Source organism: Rutilus rutilus (assembly GCF_951802725.1).
Source record: "Rutilus rutilus genome assembly, chromosome: 11".
Taxonomy (NCBI): Eukaryota; Metazoa; Chordata; class Actinopteri; order Cypriniformes; family Leuciscidae; genus Rutilus; species Rutilus rutilus.
This window is the reverse complement of record NC_140216.1, coordinates 34,824,865-34,846,289: the sequence shown is the minus strand read 5'-3', so window position 1 is coordinate 34,846,289 and position 21,425 is coordinate 34,824,865. Positions and strand designations below refer to the sequence as shown.

Below are 21,425 nucleotides of genomic sequence, written 5' to 3'. Positions count from 1 at the left end.
GCAATTAAAAATACTGCATTAAAGTAATGAAAAACTGAGAATTACAAAAAAAGTTACCTTTTTCAGCAATTATGAGAATTTGGGTAAAATGTCTTTTGTTAAAAACAATGTCAACATTTTAATGCACCTAAAAACGGGCTAAATTTTACATAAGCAAATTTCTGGTGGTGAAATGTCACTTGAACATGTTTGAGATTCACACTCAAACCACTGAAAAGTGGAATGTGCCTCAAAACGTAGAGAGCGCCATACATAGACAGCACTTTTAGCCACCTTAAACATAAGGATATAAAAAAAAATTATAGGCAGCTCACTAGTTTTGAGTCTAGATTTGCTCAGTGTAACACCATTTCATAGTGCCTCATTCTGTTGGCTAAACTAAAGTTTTCCATTTCCCTCTATTACAACAGCTGATGTTGTGTTTGCACACAATCTCTCTCTCTCTCTCTCTCTCTCTCTCTCTCACTCTCACACACACACACACACACAAACACATCAAAATATCATAAAAAGCAGCAATGTAGTCTCTCCTGTATGAGTGTCCTGTTGTGTCTCTCAGGTCCTGGAACTGCAGGTATAACTAGAGAAACGCTCCAGTAATCTCACGTGTACCTTAGCGCATGTTCAGCGCACTAGTGTGAAGGCCTGTGTTCTCAGAGGTCCGTGTGTCCTGGGTTAAACCAGGCTCCTGGGTGTACCGTTGAGCGCTGCTGATTTGAGCCGGGACAGGCCGTTACCGCTGCTGCTGGGGGGGCTGGACTGCACCGCCACTCCCGTCCTCTGGGTGGAGCTGCTCACCTCGAATACCTCGTGGATGGCCTTTCGAAAGCAGTGGAAGTTGTAGTCTATCAAACCTGTGGAGGATAGAGACATGAGATACGTTTGGAATCGCATATTAACACAATACAGAATTTAATATGCCGAGACATCTTTAAAGGGCACCTATTATGCAAAATTCACTTTTACATGGTGTTTGAACATCAATGTGTGTTGGCAGTGTGTGTACACAACCACCCTATAATGATAAAAATCCACCAAGTGCTTTTTTAAAAATCCCCATAAATCATAAGCACTGTCTCAGAACGAGCTGTTCTCAGATTCGGGGCAATGTGACGTCACTTTGCACAGGGCCCTCCCACGACTGTTGATTGACACTGCAGTTTGAGCATAGACCCGCCCTGAGTGAGCTGGACACAGTCTGCCATTGTTTCCACGCTGGAGCAACTGTAGACAAGAATGTCTCCTAAGCGATTGAGGTGTTTTGTTGTTGGATGTAAGAATGAACTTAGCAGTCTTCATTTACTCTGGTTGTTACTCGAGGATGGATCAGTACTGTTAGTGATTCAGCTTACAGTCTCCGGAGCGACAGGCCTAACGTTACTGATCACGGCAAAAATGAAAGTGAGAGCGCGCACTTTATGACAGCTCATCCAGTCGTAGATATACAGTTTACCAGTTGATTAAGCACCCACTGAAAAGGTGTGTATATATTTGTTTACTGTTAGTTGTAATGAGTGTTTTGTGTATTTCGCTGTGTATGTTCCATGATAATGAAAGGGAGAGAGAGAGAGTTTATGGATAAGACTTTAATGCGCACTTATATACTGTGTTTATTCGGCTCTTACAGTGATTTTCTGGAGTAAAACTAAGGCTTCATCTTTTGTGTGAGGTACAATAAACTTAATTGAACTCATCAGTATATTTTGGTCATCATTCGGACAGGGTCTGCTACAGCAGGCTTGTATTAATAGTGGATAAAAGCAGATGACAAATAACCGTAATTAAACTACACTATACCTGTTCTATCTCCATACAGCATATATTCTCTGGCTATGTGGGCATTATTGTCCGACTCCGAGTCAAAATGAACACCACTACTGAGAGTTTCTGTTTTGATATTATCACATGAGATTGTCCTAGTCTCGCGTAGCCAGACCTTCAGACTGACGGCTGAAGGTCTGGAATTCATAGCAGCTTCCGACATGTCAAACAACCAATTACAGTTCGTTTCGTTCAGCGTCACGTTTCGGGCCGTGGAAATGTCCCCACAACAACAGACCGGCGTGCAACAAGTCAGTCAGCATAGAAAATCAAAGAAGGAGAAGAAAACAAGCAGTAAGTCATTTAGTCTCAGCCTCAGACGTCACGCCCACGGAACGTTGGCTAAACGTCTGATGCATATGGTACACTTAACTGGAAACGCGGCTGATATCCCCTTCTCAGTTAGGTACTTCACTTGATCTTCCATAATAGATAGGAGGGGACACACAACTAGTAAAATTGGATCTGCTGGGAATCCTTCTAAATGCTGACAAAGGGTCGGCCAGGCTTGGAAAATAATACTCTTCCCAAATCCCGTCGGCAAACAGGCTAAAATATCTCTTTTTGTCTCCACTAAGTGCCTCAAACAAAACTCCTGGACATCTCTTAAAGAGTCTATGCCGTGAACCTTGCATACTTTTGAGAATCCTACGTTTAGCTGATCTTGATAAATGCTCATTGTCACTCATGTAAACACAACAGTTTTTCTTCCGCAATCACACGTCTGCGCTTTGTTTCCCGGCTGACCGAAAATAAACGCGACACTCGCGCCCCCCGGAAATCCGATAAAATTCAACCAATCAGATGACGACTTCGACATTCCTGAAGTGTTTCCAGTTAAGTGTACCATATGCATCAGATGTTTAGCCAACGTTCCGTGGGCGTGACGTCTGAGGCTGAGACTAAGATTGTCCTGACTCTTAGCACGAGCTCGTGATGCTCCGCCCTCTGGGACGGCAGCAGCAGTTAATTTGCATTTAAAGGGATACACACTAAAACGGCGTGTTTTTCTGAGCCCCAAAAAAATGACAATTGAAACATGCTGTAAAAAATTATCTTTTGGGTATTTTGAGCTAAAACTTCACATACACACTCTGGGGACATCAGAGACTTATTTTACATCTTGTGAAAAGGGGCATAATAGGTGGCCTTTAAGTAAAAAACAACACAGGGCCCATAAAAGGACATGGCAGTGGAAAAATAAATAAAGAGAATATATTTCAAAACCTTCGCTCGCAAAACTTTTTTGTTCCCCAAGAAACATTTACGCTCCTCTGAGGAACTTTGCTTTCGCTTGCGAAACTTTTGTGTTCCCCAAGAAACTTTACGTACGTTCGTTCGCAAGACTTTTGCATTCCCTGAGAAAACTTTTGCGTTCACCTAAGTAGGGCTGGACCCGAATAATCGAGTATTAGAATATTCGGTCGGTGGGTTGGTATTCGATTTGAAAATTTGACATTCGAATATTCCTTCTTTTTTTTTTTGCACACCTGGGATCCCCTGCGAAACAGTTCTCATGAATAAGGCCAGGGACACACTGGCTGCGTGGCGTGTCCGTTTTTATTTCGGCTCCCATGTTAACAGGTTGGAGTTTGCACACTGCCTGCGTGAGACACTAGAAGCGTGCATGCTAGAAATAGAACCGACGCCTAAAAGTGTTCCAGCAATGGGAGTGTTCTCTGGCTAGAACAGGGGAGTTTGTGTGGACAGAAGTGCATGCCTGAGCTTGTGTTTTGGGTTAAGCTGCGTTGCTTTGACATTGTGGAAAATAGAATAATAGAAACAAAATGTATTAGCCTTTTTACCCGTTATTATCAATCTAAATTAAAGGGATAGTTCACTTTGAAATTAAATTTTGGTATGTTTTAGCTTACCTCAAGGGCAGCCAAGATGTAGGTGTCTTTTTTTCTGCAGTAGTTTCAATTTTGATATTTTTAGGTCAAACCGTTCTTGTCTGTCAGTCATTTAATGCAGGTCTATGGTCACTGTCTCAAAGAGCATGCACAGAGTCCAAATTAAAACAATTCCCCGTCGTCCAAATTAAACAATTCCCCATCGTAAGTACATATTGATGGCCTAAGACACGAAACGAGCGGTTTGTGTGAGAAACCGAACAGTATTTATATCGTTTTTACCTCTTATACACAGCCACGTCCAAGTGATCTGAGGGTGCGCGCGCATCCTGGTGTGTGACGTGTACGCAGACTGGTGCATAGATATATACACTAAATGTCGCCTTAAAGACATTCGTTCCAATGAACTGCCGTTGACAAGGCGACATCTAGTGTATATATCTATGCACCAGTCTGCGTACACGTCAGATCAGATCACTTGGACGTGGTTGTGTATAAGAGGTAAAAACGATATAAATACTGTTCGTTTTCTCACACAAACCGCTCGTTTCGTGTCTTAGGCCATCAATGTGTACTTACGATGGGGAATTGTTTAATTTGGACGACGGGGAATTGTTTTAATTTGGACTCTGTGCATGCTCTTTGAGACAGTGACCATAGACCTGCATTATATGACTGACAGACAAGAACGGTTTGACCTAAAAATATCAAAATTGAAACTACTGCGGAAACAAAGACACCTACATCTTGGATGCCCTTGAGGTAAGCTAAAACATACCAACATTTTATTTCAAAGTGAACTATCCCTTTAATCTCGTTTTTAATTTAACTTAATTTCGTTTTTCTTTATTTAAATTTCGCTTTTCTTTATTTAAATTTCGTTTTTTCTTTATTTAAATTTAGTTTTTCTTTATTTAAATTTAGTTTTTCTTTATTTAAAGCTACCCTTTACGGTGTCAGTAATTAGTTAGTCAGAAAAATATTAGACTACCTTAAAAGTATTGCTTAAGTTAACAGACCTGTGTGTGTGCGTTTTATATCACCAGTGCAGTGTCCGTTCTCGGAGCATATAAGCCCTGCCCGCGTGAGGTGCGCCGCTTCCCGCTCGCGCTGTTCTGTGGTTTACTAAAAGTTTCTTAATTCTGAATGTGTCGCGTCTCGCGTGTCCATCTATATTGCACCAAATGCGACACTGCACTCCCTTGTGAAGTCGATTGGATGAACGGTTCTCGAAATAATCAAAATGCAAACAGACAGACAGACTCATAGAAATTCCTGCCTTTATTAGAGAGAAGAATACGTTCAGCCCCCTCTCTCCGAAGCTTCGAATATTCGATGTTCATTACTACCGAAGCTTCGAAGCTCAAAAAATGGTATTCGGACCAGCCCTACACCTAAGAAACGTTTTGTTTACTCGCAAAACATTTGCGTTCCTGTGAGAAACTTTGCTTTTGCTTGCAAAACTTTTGCGTTCCCCAAGAGACTTTACATTCAATCGCAAACCTTTGGCGTTCCCCTCAAAAAACGTTTGTGTTCCCCCAAGAAACTTTGCGTTTATTCTGAAAACATTTGCATCCCCTGAGAAAACTTTGCTTTCGCTGGCAAAACTTTTGCGTTCCACTAAGTAACTTGGCTTTCCCTTGCGAAACTTTTGCGTTTCCAAAGAAACTTTGCATTCGCTCGCAAAATTTTTTGCATCCCCCCCCAAGAAATTTAGCTCGCAAAGAACTCAGAGTTTCTTGAAGGAACGAAAACATTTTACGAGCGAATGCAAAGTCTAATTTTTTGTCCATTACCTGCTTTATTTAGGGTGTGAAAGGAAAGTCAAATCAATCAAATAAATGACCCGCAGTCTAAATGACACTTTAACTTCACACAAGTCATGCTGACGCTCTAGACTGAGCGATCGTGTCTGTACCTTTCCTCTCGAAGCTCTCCTCTCTCAGGATGCAGACCAGAGCCAGGAACTTGGTGACCTCCTTCAGGTAAAGCACTGTGGTGTTGTTCAACTTTATGATGGCCAGAGACTCTTTATCATACGCGTTACCGTTGCCGTCGTCTTTCAGACTATACATTCAACAAATGGACAAAACAAAAGGATACGATATATTACAATCATCTTATATCTTACACTGTCAGCATTAAAAAGGCTACAAGTTAGAAATAATAATATATATTTTAAAATAGTATATATCTATATTTTTTGTTTCAGCAAGGATGCATTAAATTGAACAAAAGTGACAGTAAAGACATTTATAATGTTACAAAAGATAGAATTTCAAATAAATGCTGTTCTTTTGAACATTATATTCATCAAAGAATCCTGAAAAATGTATCACGGTTTCTACAATAAATATATTCAAATAGAAAACATAACAATATTTCACAATATTACAGTTTTTACTGTATTTTTGATTAAATAAACGCAGCATTAGTGAGAATAAAAGACTTCGGTAACACTTTACAATGAGGTTCATTAGTTAGCATTAGTTGACTACCTTAGTTAACATGAACTAAGAATGAACAATACTTCTACAGCATTTATAAATCTTAGCTAATATTAATTTCAACATATACTAATACATTATTAAAATCAAAGGTTATATTTGTTAACATTAGTTAACCCACTGTGAACTAACATGAACAAACAATGAACAGCTGGATTTTTATTAACTAATATTATATTAACAAAGATTAATAAATTCTGCTCATTGTTAGTTCATGTTAGTTAATACATTAACTAATGTTAATTAATGAACCTTACTGTAAAGTGTTACCATGACTTCTTTCAAAAACATTAAAAACAACATACCGCCCCCAAACTAGTGTATAGTAAGACAAATAAAGCTCAAGGTCTTCAGGATGGACATATTCATCCGTTTTATGCTGTGTAACGTTCACAGATTCTCACCCATAAATACACGAGACGTCAATGACGACATCGATCATGTCACAGCAGAGCTCGTACGACTGCATGTCCACTGGAGAGCTGTCCGTGGCGATGTAGATCTTACTGACCACATCGAACAGGAAGGCTTTCTCAATCCCAGAATTCTGAGAGGAAACAACGCATTTACAAATATCCACTTATCAGTTCTGTTATTTGTCTCTTATGTGCATCGATAAACACCAATAAAAGCATTTAGAGCAGAGACATTTTATCTAGATCAAGCAAAATTGGACATTAATGGATACTGGAAGCATTCAAGAAGCAATCATTATGAGTAAAGCAGCTGTGTACATACAGAAATGAATATGTTGAGGAGGTTTTCCAGCGTTGGCAGTTGAGGGATGAGCTTTTGGACCACTTTACTGAAGGCCTCAAATATGGAGTGATCATAGATGCTGGTGAGATAGAAACTGAAAACAAACAAAGAGAAATATCGCTTGTTAACATAACATATTCATTCATAATGCAAAAATTACATTCAGAATGTCAGGAAATGAGTAAATATTATATTGAAATTATGGTTTTAAAAACAACATAAGAGTATAAAGATGAACGTGATACTTCAAATTTAGATTGTATCAATTACACTGTTACACCAGTAGGTGGCGACAAGTGACTAATACATTTTTTTCATTTGTCATTGAATCATTCCTTCAAGAGATTGTTCAAAAATGCTGATTCATCCAGTAATGAAGCAACTGAAGTCTTTATGAGTGAGTCATTGAAACTCTAGAAAATTACGTTGTTTAGTTGTCGGTTCAGAATCGTGGGAGAATCATGATCTCTATTTAAAAAAAATAAAATAATTGTGATTCTCAATTTATCCAGAATCATGCTATTATCGTGTTATTTGAGTATTATTTTGTACACTATTAAGAGTATCAAAACAGTTCTCAAGTTTTTTTTATCTAAAATGTATATTTTATTTTAAATGTATTTTAATTCGCAAAAACACATTTTAAGGGGTGCACTTTATTTTAAGGTGCCTTTGTTACGCTGTAATTGTGTTTTTAAAGGAACACTCCACCGTTTTTTTCATATTAAACTATGTTATTCCCTTAACTAAGACGAGTTGATACATACCTCTCTCGTCTCAGTGCGTGGACTCAATCGCTCTGGCGCGCGGCGACACTTTGATAGCACTTAGCTTAGCCCAGTTCATTTATTAGGGACCAAACAGAGATGAAGTTAGAAGCGACCAAACACCTGCACCTTGACTCAGCGCAGTAAAAAGTCACGTTGGTTCTAATGACAGAAGTGAGAGGGGGAGAGGACTTTTCAGGAGTGATGATATTACTGCGCCGAGTCGAAGTGCTCCCAAGTGCTATTCCGCCATACATTATAGTTATCCTTTTTACCCGCTTAGAAAAGCGCCACGTTTTATTTTGTGTCACCATACTTGGTCGTGTAACTACTCGTGTAACTGTATTTAAATAGGGAAAACGTGGAGGTGTTTGGTCGCTTCTTACTTCATCTCTGTTTGGTCCCTAATGAATGAACTGGGCTAAGCTAAGTGCTATCAAAGTGTCGCCGTGCGCGATTGAGTCCACGCACTGAGACGAGAGAGGTATGTATCAACTCGTCTTAGTTAAGGGAATAACAGTTTAATATGAAAAAACGGTGGAGTGTTCCTTTAAGTACTAAGTATTATTAAGTAAATACATGTACTTACTATAGGATTAGGATCAGAGTTTGGTTTGGTTTATGGTTAGTTGCATGTAATTATGCATAATTTATATTCATTACTATAGTAACTACATGTAATGTAACACTGTAAAATAAAGTGTTACCATTTAAATTTTTAGTTTTATTTAACAATAACAACACTATTAATTACACAATCTCTGATGCATTACTTGATGGAATATCTCTATAGCCTATCTAAAAGCACAGCATAATCCTATCAAACACTCGGTATCTGTCATTAGACTGCAAATTGATCAGTACATCCGGACGACCAACCTGAGGTGAAGCTTTTCCAGACTGGCGTCGGCTAGATCATCATTAGCTCTCTGATGAATGTCTCTCTGCGTCTCTATCTTATGATCGTCTGATAAACCATCCACCTTATGTATAAACACCTCAAAATTGATCTCCGGGTTCACCCTGAACGCCCGCGACACTGTGAGATGTAGCCGCCCTAATGCTTCTACATAGTCATCCTACAGAGAGAGAGAGAAACACAGCCATACATAATGTTAATAACAGCCATTAAAGTAAGCAGTTTGAATGATAACCACTCTCATATTCGCTCACATATTTTCCCGGTGTCGGCTTACCTGAGCATCGATGACAAAAATCAACGCGCCGGTGCCCCTGAAAATCATCTCGTAATCGAAGGTGGGGTCGAAAAAGTCCACCTGCCCTGGAAAGTCCCATATGTGAAAGTTCACGAAGGAACTGGCGGAGATGTCGTCCTTGTAGATCTTGTTGGTGCTCTCCAGGAAGAGCGTCTCATTGGGAGACATCTTATGAAACACCACCTGAGATTCAAAACATTAAGCCATAGCTCATTATGGACATATAGATGAAAAATAATAAAAAATAAAAATAGATTCTGATATAGTCAATTTTTCAAACAGTAATAAAACCATCTTAAATATACACAAACGACAAATATATTCTTTCATCCTAACAGAAAATGCATTCCAGAGGCAAGAGATTTTAATAAAAGGAAATATTACTTTGCAACTACAGTTTTACATTCAACATTTGCAAAGCATTTCACTTAGTTATGTCCGCAGAACTAGCAGTTGTTCCATTACAAATAAAAAACAAAGCATTTTGTTATTTTTTTTTGCAATAACATGCACTGATAAATTATGCATGATGTGAAAGAAAGTAAACATTCACTTTAATTTCATGTTGACTTCAGTCAACAACAGTTCAATAAAAGCCCCATTCATCTGACCTGGAATAAAAATATAAAGGGGAAAAATAACATTATGACAAGAGCTTGTATCATTACAGAACGGTACACATTCTTGAGTGCATTACTAGCTGGAATATTGTTGCAGGAAGTCCATTTGACAATACAAACATAATATTTGAATAAAATGTAACAATAATAATATAATACATACATAGATGATATATTAAATAACAAGTATAACATGTGAATATAAATCTAATACAACAATTCAATAAAACAGAGTCTGATCAGAATGCCACACGTATTTTAATAAAATAGGGGTAAACATGGTACTTTTGGTAATGCTATGATTTTGTGCACTACTATAATGTTACACTTACAAAAAGTACTAAACGTAATATAACATCATACAAAAACATAATGACCTTACAAGCAAGTACTGTGAGGGCACAAGAGTACAGTGATGATTATGGCAATAATGATACTTTGAAATGTACAGTTGTACTCCATCTTACTTCCAAGAATACCATGGTACTTTTAGAAATAAGGCACTATGAACCTGTAACGTTACCATGGTATTCTCGAACGCACTACGGTAACTTACATATCAAAGTACAAAAGTACTACAATCTGATGGCACGATTGTACCATGGAACTGCCACAGTACGTTTTTGCAAGACATTATATACCTTTTTATATTGCAATGTATTTCAAAGGACACCATGGTATTATCATCGTGTTAGTATCCAAAACCTGGGCATTACCATAGTACTTTTTTAGTTAGTGCAGTGCTGTAACGTTATCCATATGGGATCTGACCTTCTGGATGGAGGATTTCCCGCTTCTCCTCAGTCCCATCAGCAGGATTCGGGGTTTATTGTCTGCAGACGGAGAGTTTTCCATGTTCTCCTGCATCATGTCCATGTTTTCCACGCCGTAGCCGAAATCTTTGGGGAAAGAGTCCACCAGGCTTCCGGCTAGCTGCTCCTCGTACTCCATCGACATTATAAATCTATATTTGAACCTTTAAATCCCTTTGATCTGTCTATGTTGACTTTGTAGGATCTGTTTGAGTAATTGAGGTGGGGTCGGTGTGGATTAAATGTTTAGTTTGGATACAGATGAGGAGGTTTCATAGTGGGAAGCGGTTAGCTTGCTGCATGAACACAAACAAACGGGAAGCTGATCATATGACAGGCGCAGAGTAGGAACGCCTGCAGGCGAGCGGAAAGGCCTGACGCGTGAGCAGCCTCTGAGTGGAGCGGTCTCTCAGAGGATCAGCGGTTGATCATCCCGTAATATATTCAGAACATTTTAATTGTGAACAAGAGGTTCACACTTTGGAAACATTTTTTGAACATATTATTACATGTATGAAATACGATGAAATGTGCTATTCACAAGTTCTTTTTTTTTCTTTCTTTTTTTACTTTTAATTACGTCATTTATTTGTTTTTAATGTAGAACAGGCACTGGGACATTTTGTTTTGTTAAATTTAATGTACAAAACACCAGTGGGACGAGAATTTGACTCTAAACATACAAAAAATTATATTTATATTTATTATATTAATATATTAGGATTATAAATTAATATTTTACCTCGTTCTTTATATTTATATTTAAGTATATTCCTGCAAAGCTGCATTAGAAAGCGCCATACAAATCAATTCAATTGATCAGTCCCTTATCGGATGGCAAACATTATATTATATGAATGTTGGAGCTCATCCAACAGGGGGCGCTTGAAGACACGAGCGTGAGTCACACGCCTCTCACAGACAAGACAGTAGCAGAAGAAGCAGCTGCAGTGTTGACAGGAAGAGCGTTTGTGAGTAAAAACAAGCGTTTACACACATATTTCAAAACGCATATGATTTATTCTGTCAGCATTATTTTGGAATAAATCTTACACTTTATGTTGTGGGGTTTATAGCCTTCTTTATTGCGCTGTTGTCACATTGATATCTGCTTTTGAATTTGAAGATGTTTCATTCAAACACGCCTTTGAAAACAGACCAACATAAACAAATATGTTGCACAAATACATCAGTTTTAATGAATAAACGCCGATGATTGTTTCATGAAACAAATTGAATTCAAAAAGGAACTCGATAAGGTTTCATTCAATGGTGAAACATTTGGCTGTTTGTTCTGCTGGTTTGTTTATAATGCTGAATGTTATAATGCATTCAGGTTTTATTCAATTTATGTTTATGAATGTGTAAAATATTACATATTTTGAGAATTTTGTATGCATTTATCTGTGCTGTTTACAAGATTACTAAACGTACTTCAGTAGTCCTTAGTTGTGTCAAGTGTTTTTAAACAAAGATTACACAGTAATTTAGTCAACTGTGAACCGTGAGGTAATTCGCTTCAGTTCATTTCAAGTGAAGAAAATTTGATGATTAATTAGAGTTTATGAAATATCAATCATTTCAATAAGCCATTGTGCTCATCTTCCTGCTTTGGTAACTTTTGCAGAAGTAGTTTTTATTTGAGAGTTTTCAGTTCATTATTATTATTAATAATATACATATAGGTGTGTGTGTGTGTGTGTGTGTGTGTATGTATATATATATAGTGCCGTTCAAAAGTTTAGGATCGGTATGTTTTTTTAATGTTTTTAAAATAGATTATGATTTTAAAATGATTAAATGTCTTTACTGTCTTTTTTAATCAATTTAATGCATCCTTGCTGAATAAAAGTATTAATTTCTTTAATTTCTTTCCAAAAAAAGAAAAAAAGACCCCAAACATTTGAACGGCAGTGTATAATGTTGCAAACGCTTTCTAATTGTGATAAATGCTGCTCTTTTGAACTTTATATTCATCAAAGAATCCTGATTTTTTTTTTACACAACTGTTTTCAACATTGATAATAATAATATAAATGTTCCTTGAGCAGCAAATCCTCATGTTAGAATGATTTCTGAAGGATCATGTGACACTGAAGACTGGCGTAATAATGTGAAAATTCAGCTTTGATCACAGGAATAAATGACATTTTACAATATATTCAGACAGAAAACAGTACTTTTTAAATTTAGATCTTTTAGATCCCTTTTGAAACTTGCCATAATAAAAGAATACATGGTTTTGTGTATTGTTTTCCTTCTCTAGATTCCCTGTATGCAGACATGAGTGTCCCAGACTACATGCAGTGTGCTGAGGACCATCAGACGGTCCTGGTGGTGGTCCAGCCCGTGGGGATCGTCCCGGAGGACCAGTTCTTCCGCATCTACAAACGCATCGTCAGCGTGAGTCAGGTCAGCATACGAGACTCCCAGCGCGTCCTGTTCATCCGATACCGGCACCATTACCCCCCTGAGAACAACGACTGGGGCGACTTCCAGACTCACCGCAAAGTGGTGGGTCTCATCTCGGTCACCAGCTGCACTGCGGCCAAAGAGTGGCCCCAGACGTCAGACCGCTTCCACGGGCAGAAGGAGGTGTTCGGCTCCACGTTGTACGACTCGCGGCTGCTGGTGTTCGGCCTGCAGGGGGAGCTGGCGGAGCAGCAGCGCACAGATGTGGCCTTCTACCCCAGCTATGAGGACTGTCCTGATGTGGAGAAGAGGGTGGAGGATTTCGTTGAGTCCATATTTATCGTCCTGGAGTCCAAAAGGCTGGACAGGGCAACCGATAAATCCGGCGATAAGATAACACTGCTGTGTGTGCCGTTCGAGAAGAAGGACTTTGTGGGCTTGGACACAGACAGCAGGTGAGTTTGGGTTCTGGGGATGTTCATTCAATGGATAAACTACTGAGAAATTCAGTTCAAGTCATAAACTACTGAGAAATGCAACATTTTTTATTGGTGACCAGCATAAGAGTCAACCCATATTGGTTTTTCAGTAGTCGATGCTTATATCTAGAGAAGGGTGGCTAATGCAAGCATCATTATTAGGGATGGACAATATAAAATAATCATATCAGTTGCTGATATTAAAGATGTTTTTATTTAATTTTTTCATTTAGGTGACCTTCACCATCATCTAATGCTAATCTTAATCTTGAAAGACACACTAATAATTTAATATCACTATTAAAAGTAACTTTTGCAAATATCCTAAACAATATATATATATATGTATATGTATATATATATTTTTTTTTTAGTACTGTACATTATAATGTTGTGACGCCTACATTTATTTATAGCATGTATATACACTCACCTAAAGGATTATTAGGAACATCTGTTCAATTTCTCATTAATGCAATTATCTAATCAACCAATCACATGGCAGTTGCTTCAATGCATTTAGGGGTGTGGTCCTGGTCAAGACAATCTCCTGAACTCCAAACTGAATGTCAGAATGGGAAAGAAAGGTGATTTAAGCAATTTTGAGCGTGGCATGGTTGTTGGTGCCAGACGGGCCGGTCTGAGTATTTCACAATCTGCTCAGTTACTGGGATTTTCACGCACAACCATTTCTAGGGTTTACAAAGAATGGTGTGAAAAGGGAAAAACATCCAGTATGCGGCAGTCCTGTGGGCGAAAATGCCTTGTTGATGCTAGAGGTCAGAGGAGAATGGGCCGACTGATTCAAGCTGATAGAAGAGCAACTTTGACTGAAATAACCACTCGTTACAACCGAGGTATGCAGCAAAGCATTTGTGAAGCCACAACACGCACAACCTTGAGGCGGATGGGCTACAACAGCAGAAGACCCCACCGGGTACCACTCATCTCCACTACAAATAGGAAAAAGAGGCTACAATTTGCACGAGCTCACCAAAATTGGACAGTTGAAGACTGGAAAAATGTTGCCTGGTCTGATGCGTCTCGATTTCTGTTGAGACATTCAGATGGTAGAGTCAGAATTTGGCGTAAACAGAATGAGAACATGGATCCATCATGCCTTGTTACCACTGTGCAGGCTGGTGGTGGTGGTGTAATGGTGTGGGGGATGTTTTCTTGGCACACTTTAGGCCCCTTAGTGCCAATTGGGCATCGTTTAAATGCCACGGCCTACCTGAGCATTGTTTCTGACCATGTCCATCCCTTTATGACCACCATGTACCCATCCTCTGATGGCTACTTCCAGCAGGATAATGCACCATGTCACAAAGCTCGAATCATTTCAAATTGGTTTCTTGAACATGACAATGAGTTCACTGTACTAAAATGGCCCCCACAGTCACCAGATCTCAACCCAATAGAGCATCTTTGGGATGTGGTTGAACAGGAGCTTCGTGCCCTGGATGTGCATCCCACAAATCTCCATCAACTGCAAGATGCTATCCTATCAATATGGGCCAACATTTCTAAAGAATGCTTTCAGCACCTTGTTGAATCAATGCCACGTAGAATTAAGGCAGTTCTGAAGGCGAAAGGGGGTCAAACACAGTATTAGTATGGTGTTCCTAATAATCCTTAGGTGAGTGTACATTGGTTTTAATTATTGTTTTATTTTTCATTATTTTATGACTATGGTTTCCCAAACCTTTTTGTCAGCTGAACCCATTTGGCATAAAATATACTTGAAGTATTTTAAGTTAATATTTTTACAATTTATAAACACACGTATGCGTATTTACAGTTCTCTGATCTCAGTTAATGGTTTATATATTTATATAATATATTTGTGTGTATACACACTCTCACACACATTTATTTATGTATATTTATGTATTTAAAAATTAAAATTTATTTATTTTTATTTGTTTTGATATAATTAATTATTAGCTTTTTATCAACCCAGGAACGCCCTGCTGTTCCCTCTCAAACTCTGATTTAGACAAAACACTAGAAAATTTGAACATCGGCCGTTTATCAGTTATTATCCATAACAAGGAAAATAATTGACATATTGAAGGATCCCTAATCACCATTAATGTTGTTTATACTTGCAGTATAGTATTAAACTTAAAAGTATTCAACTTTGGTGTGTAATTCGTCCTAAATTTAGCCTGAATTTTCACAGCGGTAAATACTGGATTCCCAAAAGTCCCACGACATGATGGTTTTGCCTGTAGGTCAACCGTGCATGATCTTCTATCCTGTTTCATGAGTTTTGCCTTTTTTTTTTTTTCATGGTTGTTTTTTCTTCCCTTCTCTTGTTTTTCCTTGTTTTATTTGTCTTTCTTCTTTTCTTTCATACTGTCCTGTGAGTTTATTATGGGGTGTGAAAAGGTGAGCCGGTAGTTCTGTCTCCTGCTTTAGTTCATTCTTCCCCGATCAGCCTCTTCCTCTCCCCTTCAGTGACACACTGCTTGGACCTCGATTCTCTTGTGTCTCAGTTTAGAGTAGAAAGGTCAAACTCATTTTTGTGATGGAAATCGCTGTGCAGGAATGGGAAAAAAGAGCTTTCAGCAGCGTGTAATCTTTGTGTCCTCATGTCGTCTTTGGGTCGATTGTTTAACGGTAAAACATTGGCAAGATTCTCGGGGTCCTGGTGCCTGACAGGGTCAAGTGTCTAATCAAGAATACCGCCTCTCTCTCTCTCTGTCCATCTCTCTCTCTGTCTGCTTTAACTGCAGAAGATCATGGATGTCATTCAGTAATTCATGAGTGATTGCACGCAAAGCTTTGTGCTCATCTCATCTACGGTCGCAGCATGAATTTGAATATGGCATCCATTTCTAAATATAATCTGAGTTTAGTTGTGTTTGCTCCATTGTAGGATGGAGGTTCTTGATCTGCAGTTAATTATAGATTGTTTATAAAGATGATTTTAATTAAATAAATAATATATAACGATATTAAATTAATACTTCATATGTTATTTATCATTATTAGGGATTTGTGGATATATACATTTTGGCTAATATAATATAATATAATATAATATAATATAATATAATATAATATAATATAATATAATATAATATAATATAATATAATGCATTGTAAATAAGCATTGCAACTTGTATTATTCTCCTAGATATAAGTTATTGCCTTGTAATGTCTGTAACTGTTTTGCTGTGTGAAGTTTAGGCTAATTGATCATTAATTAAAATAATAATCTTGCATTCACACTAGAGTTCCTGGCATTGACATATTTAAAGATTTAGTTAACAGTTTTGTAATCAGTCATAGGACCAAAAATATGCTGCTTGAATTGCTTGAAAAAAAAAAAAAAAAAAAAAAAAAAAAAAAATATTCCAACATGGGCTTAATCAGACTGTTGCTGATCATTTAATGTTATTATATGGTCACTGATACGTCATCCTATATGTAAAAGTAAATATTTATGAAAGTCTTAAATATGTTTCTCTTCTGTCTAACTCTCTCTTGAATAACACTTGACCCTCTTGCACACTATCTGTAGGGCTCCTTCCACCACAGTTTTACCTCCTCATGTTTATAAACATAAATCCTTTATTTTTTTAGTTCCTTCATTCCCATGGGATAGACATCAAGTTGCTTTTGGATCCCTTTAGCTGAAATCCCCAGCGTTTTGCCTGTGCATCCCCTTCCCTCTGCATCCATCTCTTCACCTCCAGCTTCCCTCTCTGTCTGTTAATACTGGGCTAAGACAGAAGACAAAGCTTGATGCAAAACCACATCAGCATATCTGTGCTCCTTATAAGGCGAGCCAGAGAGACGACATCGATCCACCGCTGATAAAAGATCTTGAATTAAACATGGCTGACGTCACCTGCACTTGGCTGCGAGCGCTGATGAAGAACTGAGCTGTGTGTGTAAACGCTGAGTGTTTCTCTGACTGCTCTTCCTCAGGCACTATAAGAAGCGCTGTCAGGGCCGCATGAGGAAGCACGTGGGGGATCTGTGTCTGCAGGCCGGGATGCTGCAGGACGCCCTGGTGCATTATCACATGGCCGTGGAGCTGCTGCGCTCTGTCAATGACTTCCTGTGGCTGGGAGGTAAGATGAATGATTCATAGGGGGTGTTCACACTTGCCAGATTTGTTTCCAGGTGCGATTGCTCTGTTAGTGCGGTTCATTTGAATAAGTGTGAACGCTGTCATCCGAACCCTGGTGCGCACCAAACAAGCGAACCCAAACCCACTTTTTCAGGGGGTTTCGGTCTACTTCAAAACAAACTTCGGTGAGGTTCGACTGGAATATGAACGCAACATGGACCAAAGACAATGAACCAAAAACAGGACGTGATGTCATATCCGTAAAAAGCATACCTGGTTCTTCTCGTCATAGGTGCTACGTTTCCCATCACAAGCCCGTTTAGCCCAACACACAGCACTGTTTTTGATGTTTGGTAAGTTCTGTTGCAAAATATGCCATAAAAGCTGTATATTTTAGCTTTTTTGTTTTGTATGTTTAGGTTCGATGTTAAAATTGACGGTGTGAACGCTAAGCGAACAAGGACTAAATGTAATATTTTCTTTTTCGGTCCGGACCAAAAGAACCAAGAGAACTGAACTACAAGTGTGAACACACCCTTAGACTTGGTTTAACCCTAAATCAGTGTTTTAGTATCATTGAAATACTATTTTAGATAAGTATTCGTATTTTGAATTGTTTAATTTTTATATGTTCTGTTTTTATTTTTATTTTAGTTAAAGTTTTAGTAATTTTTTTTGTTAAAATAGGTCTATATAGTTCTTATTAATAATTGTTTTAGTTTGAATTAAAAATAATATATATATATATATATATATATATATATATATATATATATGAAGAGTTCAGATGCAAAAGCCTCTAAGTGCCATCTGAAATTTTCTTCTAGAATGACCATTTTTATCAAGCTCGTATATTTAAGTTCAGTAATTTCACTTTAATGACAATTAATAGGTAATCTTCATTGTCATTTGAGTGAAATTACTGAACTTAAATATACGAGCTTGATAAAAATGATCATTCTAGAAGAAATTTTCAGATGGCACTTAGAGGCTTTTGCATCTGAACTCTTCATATATATATATATATATATATATATATATAATTTTTATTGCATTACATAATGCATGTTAAAAATAACCTAAAAAGTTCCTGTAATACTATATATATATATATATATACAGGGAGGAAAATAAGTATTTGAACACCCTGCTATTTTGCAAGTTCTGAAATGGGAACTTGGAAATCATGGAGGGGTCTGAAATTGTCATCGTAGGTGCATGTCCACTGTGAGAGACATAATCTAAAAAAAAAAATCCAGAAATCACAATATATGATTTTTTAACTATTTATTTGTATGATACAGCTGCAAATAAGTATTTGAACACCTGTCTATCAGCTAGAATTCTGACCCTCAAAGACCTGTTAGTCTGCCTTTAAAATGTCCACCTCCACTCCATTTATTATCCTAAATTAGATGCACCTGTTTGAGGTCGTTAGCTGCATAAAGACACCTGTCCACCCCATACAATCAGTAAGAATCCAACTACTAACATGGCCAAGACCAAAGAGCTGTCCAAAGACACTAGAGACAAAATTGTACCCCTCCACAAGGCTGGAAAGGGCTACGGGGAAATTGCCAAGCAGCTTGGTGAAAAAAGGTCCACTGTTGGAGCAATCATTAGAAAATGGAAAAAGCTAAACATGACTGTCAATCTCCCTCGGACTGGGGCTCCATGCAAGATCTCACCTCGTGGGGTCTCAATGATCCTAAGAAAGGTGAGAAATCAGCCCAGAACTACACGGGAGGAGCTGGTCAATGACCTGAAAAGAGCTGGGACCACCGTTTCCAAGGTTACTGTTGGTAATACACTAAGACGTCATGGTTTGAAATCATGCATGGCACGGAAGGTTCCCCTGCTTAAACCAGCACATGTCAAGGCCCGTCTTAAGTTTGCCAATGACCATTTGGATGATCCTGAGGAGTCATGGGAGAAAGTCATGTGGTCAGATGAGACCAAAATAGAACTTTTTGGTCATAATTCCACTAAACGTGTTTGGAAGAAGAAGAATGATGAGTACCATCCCAAGAACACCATCCCTACTGTGAAGCATGGGGGTGGTAGCATCATGCTTTGGGGGTGTTTTTTTGCACATGGGACAGGGCGACTGCACTTTATTAAGGAGAGGATGACCGGGGCCATGTATTGCGAGATTTTGGGGAACAACCTCCTTCCCTCAGTTAGAGCATTGAAGATGGGTCGAGGCTGGGTCTTCTAACATGACAATGACCCGAAGCACACAGCCAGGATAACCAAGGAGTGGCTCTGTAAGAAGCATATCAAGGTTCTGGCGTGGCCTAGCCAGTCTCCAGACCTAAACCCAATAGAGAATCTTTGGAGGGAGCTCAAACTCTGTGTTTCTCAGCGACAGCCCAGAAACCTGACTGATCTAGAGAAGATCTGTGTGGAGGAGTGGGCCAAAATCCCTCCTGCAGTGTGTGCAAACCTGGTGAAAAACTACAGGAAACGTTTGACCTCTGTAATTGCAAACAAAGGCTACTGTACCAAATATTAACATTGATTTTCTCAGGTGTTCAAATACTTATTTGCAGCTGTATCATACAAATAAATAGTTAAAAAATCATATATTGTGATTTCTGGATTTTTTTTTTAGATTATGTCTCTCACAGTGGACATGCACCTACGATGACAATTTCAGACCCCTCCATGATTTCTAAGTGGGAGAACTTGTAAAATAGCAGGGTGTTCAAATACTTATTTTCCTCACTATATATATATATATATATATATATATAGTCTGTATGTTTTTTCAAATTGTTTTAGTTAACCATAATAACCCTGTCCCAAATATCTAAAGGTGGCCATTTGCTCAAATGTAAGAATGGCATGAGAAACCAGTATTACAACATCTCGGCTCTTAGAAGACTAGTATTACAGGAACTTTACATGCATTATGTAACGATCACATTATAGTATCACCTCATGTACAACCAAAACACTTCAATATTAGAATCACTTGCATGCCTGAGCAAAGTTATATCCAATCTTTAAACTCATGATGACCAGCTAATAATAAACCCAGTCACTTTCATCACTTTCTCCAACACTTCAGCTCAAGCAGCCGAGACTTTCTCAGTCTTTGCCCGAATGGATCTTGCTTTCCCAAAGACCTGCATGACAGATTAACTCTCCAGTGATGAATTAGAAGAGTGAAAGTGTTTCTGTTTTGTTCCTCAGCTGCTTTGGAGGGACTGTGTTCTGCGTCTGTCATCTTCCATTACCCAGGAGGCACTGCGGGGAAGAGCGGAGCCCGTAAACCTGGCGTCTCCTCTGCTGCCGACGCTGGGAAGAGACACAGGCCTGGTCAGTGCGGTCAGACACATCTGTAGCGTGCCTTTTTATCTGACTAAACTAAACATATCAAGATGATCCATGATTTTCTGCTTCATATTTTCATTTTGGTTGCTTGAGTGATTCTGGAGTTCATTTTTAATTCTGGAGGATAAAAATGATTGTTGACCTTCTGCATATCTTTGCTTTGATTCATTTATAATGATACAATTATGTGTGATTTGCAAAACTTTTTCTTCTTCGCACACTCATGTATTTAAGGAAGAAAAGCAAGGGTCTCCTATGGAAACTCAAAATGTTTTTATTTACATCATGAATGAATGTGTGTGAATAAGATTATTGGTGAATGAGGTTGGATGTCTCTTGTGTGTCTCAGATGTTATTTGCTGCTCTTGGTTTGATGTTTGTTTCATCTGGAGTGAATCGTCACCTTTTCTTCACAGAAAGCAGCAGAAGTGTTCAGTCTAAACCAGAGACAGTCATTATTACATTATTATTAAACCTGAGTCAGTTATGCTGATCTAGAACAGGAGCGTGAGAGTGTTCTAGAGCAAAACACAAGACAAATGTGCTGTGCTGTTCTTTTCTTTTCTTTTCTTTTCTCTTTTTTGCTTTTCTCTTTACTTTTTCTTTCTTTCTTTTTTCCTTTCATTTCCTTTCCTTTCTTGTCTTTTTTGTCTTTTTTGCTTTCCTTTCCTTTCCTTTCCTTTCCTTTCCTTTCCTTTCCTTTCCTTTCCTTTCCTTTCCTTTCCTTTCCTTTCCTTTCCTTTCCTTTCCTT

At 38.3% G+C, this 21,425-nt stretch overlaps 2 protein-coding genes across 3 annotated transcripts in view; one reads left to right on the top strand and one right to left on the bottom strand.

Moving 5' to 3' along the window:
• Positions 1–165: 165 nt before the first annotated feature.
• Positions 166–10,743, bottom strand: rragcb (Ras-related GTP binding Cb). Its single transcript, XM_084423231.1, has 7 exons — positions 10,316–10,743; positions 8,904–9,107; positions 8,587–8,786; positions 6,920–7,034; positions 6,586–6,728; positions 5,593–5,741; positions 166–854 (listed from the first exon to the last, which is right to left on the bottom strand). The coding sequence occupies exons 1-7, from the start codon at positions 10,499–10,501 to the stop codon at positions 676–678; spliced, it is 1,176 nt and encodes a 391-aa protein (XP_084279357.1). The 5' UTR covers positions 10,502–10,743; the 3' UTR covers positions 166–675.
• A 490-nt stretch (positions 10,744–11,233) lies between these two features.
• Positions 11,234–21,425, top strand: part of trappc9 (trafficking protein particle complex subunit 9) — a 210,273-nt gene continuing 200,081 nt past the window's right edge. For both annotated transcript variants that reach the window (XM_084423000.1, XM_084422999.1), the window contains exons 1-4: positions 11,234–11,327; positions 12,623–13,223; positions 17,190–17,335; positions 20,533–20,658. In XM_084423000.1, the coding sequence (XP_084279126.1) occupies positions 12,640–13,223; positions 17,190–17,335; positions 20,533–20,658 (856 nt within the window). In that variant the 5' untranslated portion in view covers positions 11,234–11,327; positions 12,623–12,639. The remainder of the gene's footprint in view (positions 11,328–12,622; positions 13,224–17,189; positions 17,336–20,532; positions 20,659–21,425) is intronic.